The 5,000-nt window shown below is 31.0% G+C and overlaps 1 protein-coding gene across 50 annotated transcripts in view; it reads left to right on the forward strand.

Annotated features, from left to right (window-relative positions):
- LOC124425408 (calcium-activated potassium channel slowpoke) overlaps window positions 1-5,000 on the forward strand; it is a 75,558-nt gene that overhangs the window by 16,725 nt on the left and 53,833 nt on the right. For 17 of the 50 annotated variants that reach the window (XM_046965735.1, XM_046966125.1, XM_046965709.1 and 14 more), the window contains exon 7: window positions 3,021-3,112. The exons of the other annotated variants lie outside the window; for them this stretch is intronic. In XM_046965735.1, coding sequence (XP_046821691.1) covers window positions 3,021-3,112 — 92 coding nt within the window. The remainder of the gene's footprint in view (window positions 1-3,020; window positions 3,113-5,000) is intronic. 50 annotated transcript variants of the gene reach the window in all.

Genomic DNA, 5,000 nt, shown 5'->3' on the forward strand with positions numbered 1-5,000 from the left:
CGTAGCCACTCGATTATGAAAATATATACCCTTTGCGAAGGGAATTCTCGTAAAATCCTCTCGCTCTCCGAACTGATGTAACTTCTTACTTGCGATCAATTTTATGTTTCGTTCCGTCAATAATTGATTCGTATACCGGTTGACGTAGAATAACGCAATATGTAATTTCTCAGCTTTTAAATCGCCAGCACATTTTTATTCTTATTATTCATATCATCGCGATTATTAGAATGAGATTAAAAGAAAAGAAAAAAAAAAAAGAAAGAAAGAAAAGAAATGAAAAAAATAAATAGGAGAGTATATGTCAGATACATACATACCTTTTCGCAAATCGATCGACTCTCTCATTCTTTCAAGCCATATTATTCTATGTACTTATCAATGTATAGTCTATCTTTTAATCTATCTATCTATCTATTTATCTACTTAACTATCTATCTATCTATCTATCTGTATCTATCTATCTATCTATTTACCTAACTATTTATCTATCTACCTATCTATCTCTTGCGTTGATTCATTAAACTGCAGTGTCTTTGGTTGCTTGAGCCATATGGAAATGTAGCCAGACGAATTAAAGGGATCAAAAACGAATTATATACAAATGGAATTGCCGAGAAGAAGATTTTTCAAGAAAAAGAAGAAAAAGAAGGGATCAAAGATAACAATGGTAAGGATAGATATCAAGATGTCGTCGACGTTAAAACTGCGGTGCAACGAAAAAAAAAAAAAAAGAAAAAAAAAAGAGGGGAAAAAAACAATGATCGATGTAATCGGCGTGAAAAACTGCTGACGCTTATAATTATATATGAATGCTCTATAATTCTATATAAAAAACATAGAACGGATTCACCGAGCTATTCGCCTTTATCTTTTGCTTGCCAGTCAGATAAATGTCATGCTTATAGCCTCTCTCTCTCTCTCTCTCTCTCTCTCTCTCTCTCTCTCTCTTTCTCTCTCTTTCTATTCCTTTCTCACTCTATTTCATTCTCTATCTCTTATCCTCTCTTTCACAAGATTTAGTTCGCAGCAACGAACGATGCCTCTTTATTTGAAGCATCAACTTATAGCATTTCTTTTTCCACTTGTATATACATATATGTATCTCTCTCTCTTTGTAAAAACAACGCGAAGCCTGTTTCTCGGGACACACACGTGTTTTATATATAAACGTGTGCATACACACGCTCTCACACAACACATATACTTATAGGATCAGCTGGTCGCGACACTTTACGTAAACTGTATTTAATGCATTTAAAAGCTCCACGGAATTTTCTGCCAGTGGATGATACCATTATCAATCTTATTGCATTTATGGATAATGCGATACTTTTCGATCACATATTTTACATATATATTGAAGCGAAATATATATTCGCTCTTGCAGGATTATTAATTGTCTCTATCCTTCTATCTTGTTTCTTTTGGATCTCTTTATTCATCCCTTATTCGACCATCATTTTATCAACTCGCTTTGTCGCGCTGTTTTATTATCCAATAATACAATTTTAACGGTCACTGCCATGATTAATGCATTAACAATCGATTACAGAAAATTATTTTCACACATAACATAAACGTACTTTGTGAATTATAGTTCAAAAAAATATTCAAAATAAATGGATAATATTGCACGATTAATTTTTTCTTTTCAAGCAAGCTTACGTTTTATATAATTCTTTTTTTCCTAGTCAATTCTTTTTATTAAAAATTTTTTATTGTAATAACTAAATATTTTGTTCCGTAGAAAAAAAATTTTTTCTGTCTGTTAATGCGCTAAAATACGAATTTTGGCAACTTTTCTTTTCTCTGTCTTTCTATCTCTCTCTTTCTCTCTCTCTCTCTCTCTCTCTCTCTCTCTCTATTTATCTTTCTCTCTCTCTCTCTCTCTCTCTCTCTCTCTCTTTCTCTCTCTCTCATTTTTCTTTTTTGTTTCAAATGATACGGTTTTACGCGGGTATTCGTGCAAAAACAAGAACGAACATCGAAGTATCGAGAACGGATCGATAATCGTTTATCGTCATTGTCGCGTTACCAAAGACGAACACTATTTTCCGAGCATTTTAAAGCTTCTCATCTTACGACGGATAGAAGAATAAATATAAAGAAATATCCATCAGTGTCCACGTCAGTCCTCCAAGCCATTAAGTAGCCCCGGCTAGTGTTTCCACCCTATTCTCTAACTCTATGCATCCAACATATATATACGTCATACATATATACATACATGTGTATATATATATATATATATATATACACATAAACACAATATACAGAGTGTTTCCTTTAAAGAAGAATATATGGATCCATTTAAAAAAATTGAATTTGACTTTGAAATTTTCTCCGTTACTTGATTTCCAAAAAAATAATTTGCACAATAGGACGTCCATCCCTCATATCAAATAACGTTCGTAAAAACAAATCAATAGGTTCAATCTCTTACGGGATTGTACGTATGTATTGCGACATTAAAGGAAACTTCCCCTGTATGTATGTAAAGTCATGTTCGTAACGAAATGTGGTGAGTATTGTACAATGATCAACATTTTCCAGGAATTCATACATACAACGAACAACGTAAAACATAAACGTGCACATGCATACATACGTACATACACTGTAGATGCTTACAAGAGGTAAGAATCGTTTTATGTGTGCTGATGTATCTCCTTTCTCTTATCCTCCGAAGCCGATTCATTTCTTTTTTTTTTTTTGGTAATAAGACAAAAGCGAAGTAGAATATAACAAACGTGTACGACCATATATATATATATATATATATATATATATATATATATATATACAAACACGCGTAATGTGTACACATATAAAGAGAGAGACACGCAGACACGCTTATACACCCATATCATACCCAATGAACACATAAAAACACGTACACGTAGACAAGAGGGGTGGCATAAGCCCCGCTGCAAATTGTGACCATAGATAGATGACCTACTTTGTTTTTAACGATCCGTAGTGGCATATTCCTTTCCATTTATGATTTCTATTTACAGGCAATTTTTGCTAGTAGCATACCTGAGATAATAGAGCTCGTAGGGAGTAGGTCCAAGTACAGCGGCGAATACAAGCGGGAACACGGAAAGAGGTATAATTATTTAATAAAAGTACAATATCCTCGCATCTTCTTCTTTTCTACGATTTATGTTCTATCTTTTCCTTTCTTTATTTCATTCCTCTCATTCTTTCTTTCTTTCTTTCTTTCTTTCTTTCTTTTCCTTTCTTTATCAATCTTTTCCTTTTAATATTTTTTCTATCCCATTTAAATTAAATTCTTTCTTTTATTATTATATCTTCTCTATTACTTTAACTTCCAGTACGTATATATAGATACATATATATATATATATATATATATATATATATATATATATGTATATATATATTTTATTCTGTGTATATTCTTATATATGTATGTTTACGATAATTTCAACATGCAACGACGATCGCAAACCGAGAAATTTTATCGATTACTTTCGTAAAAGACACGTATGCTGCACATACATACATATTATATATTACATAGTTATTGGTGAACCAGAATAGCATGGCATATCTATTTTTTACAACCTTTTTTGTAATAATTGATAAATACAAACGAGAACGACAAAAGGTAACAGATTCTTTTTTTTATTTGTCTTTCATTTTTTTCTTTTCTTGTAATATAAACATACAAAAAAGCCAATTACAAGCAAACGATTTGTTGTTCCATTCCTGTCCTTTTTTATTTTTCATCTTTTTTGTGATATTATTATTGTTTTTTATCGCTTATATAGTTGTCTCTCTCTCTCTCTTTTTCTCTCTCTTTCTCTCTCTTTTGAGAAGAAAAAGAAAGATGGCGAAGAAGGAGCATCTTTAAAACCGTTTCTTTTACATAATTCGAAGCGCTTCTTCTCAGGAATACATATGTACTTTCTTGAATTTGTTCTCCCTTAAAAATTTGAATACTTCGAGTTCGCCTGCGCAGCATTTTGTAAAAAGTTCTGTAACTTTTACACCATGAGCATGATATATTTTCCAACATAAAGATATTTATTATTCTTCTTCGCCGTCTAAATCCTTAAACGTCTTATAATTTTGTAGATATTCTTTTTACCTTTCCATATAAGACTGATATAAAAAAGAACATATATATACACATATATATATATATACATATATATATATATATAAATATATATATATATGTATATATATTACATATAACACATTTATTTTATACATATATACATATATGTAAATCATTCTCTAAATGCAACACAAATTATAGGCAACAAAGCACGATGTACCATTTTAGTCTGCTACCTCTCTTAAACATCGATCATCAATACGATTATACAAGCACACGCATACAAATATAAGACATATTAATTATCATCATCTATATCATGCCAAAACAATTCCAATGATATACAATCGAATAAATCATTATTTTCAAACAATAAGGAATCGACATTCACTGTATTAACGATTCCAAAATTCTTTTTTTTTTTTTTTTCTTTTCATCGCAGACATTTTGTTAATGTTAATTAAGAAAAAAATCGATTCTCTCAAGGAATAAATTCATCGTCGTAGTCATCGTTGTCTTTTTCTTTTTTTTTTCTTTGTCTTTTTTCTTTTTTCTTTTTTTTTTTCTTTCTTTACACGAAAAACGTGAGACCTGTAAGACGATTATATGCAAAAGCACCGCATGCTTCCTTTAATACGGAAATGCAACTTTACCAACTGCAGCCAATCGTATCGCACACGATGTATACGTCAAATGTAGCAAATATAAAACGCATGTTTACAAGGAGTTAGCTAGCAAAGCTCCGTTTGATCACCAGCAGTTTATGCGAATGACACGTTGTAACAAACTGTGAGAAGAGAGATTGGTGTATGGCAACTGGCTGACGTTTGAGAATATCTGTTTTTTTTCTTTTTGTTATTAATAAAAAAAAAAAAAAAAAAAAAACAAAAAAAAACAAAAAAAAAAA

Source organism: Vespa crabro, chromosome 1, assembly GCF_910589235.1.
Source record: "Vespa crabro chromosome 1, iyVesCrab1.2, whole genome shotgun sequence".
NCBI classification, from domain to species: domain Eukaryota; kingdom Metazoa; phylum Arthropoda; class Insecta; order Hymenoptera; family Vespidae; genus Vespa; species Vespa crabro.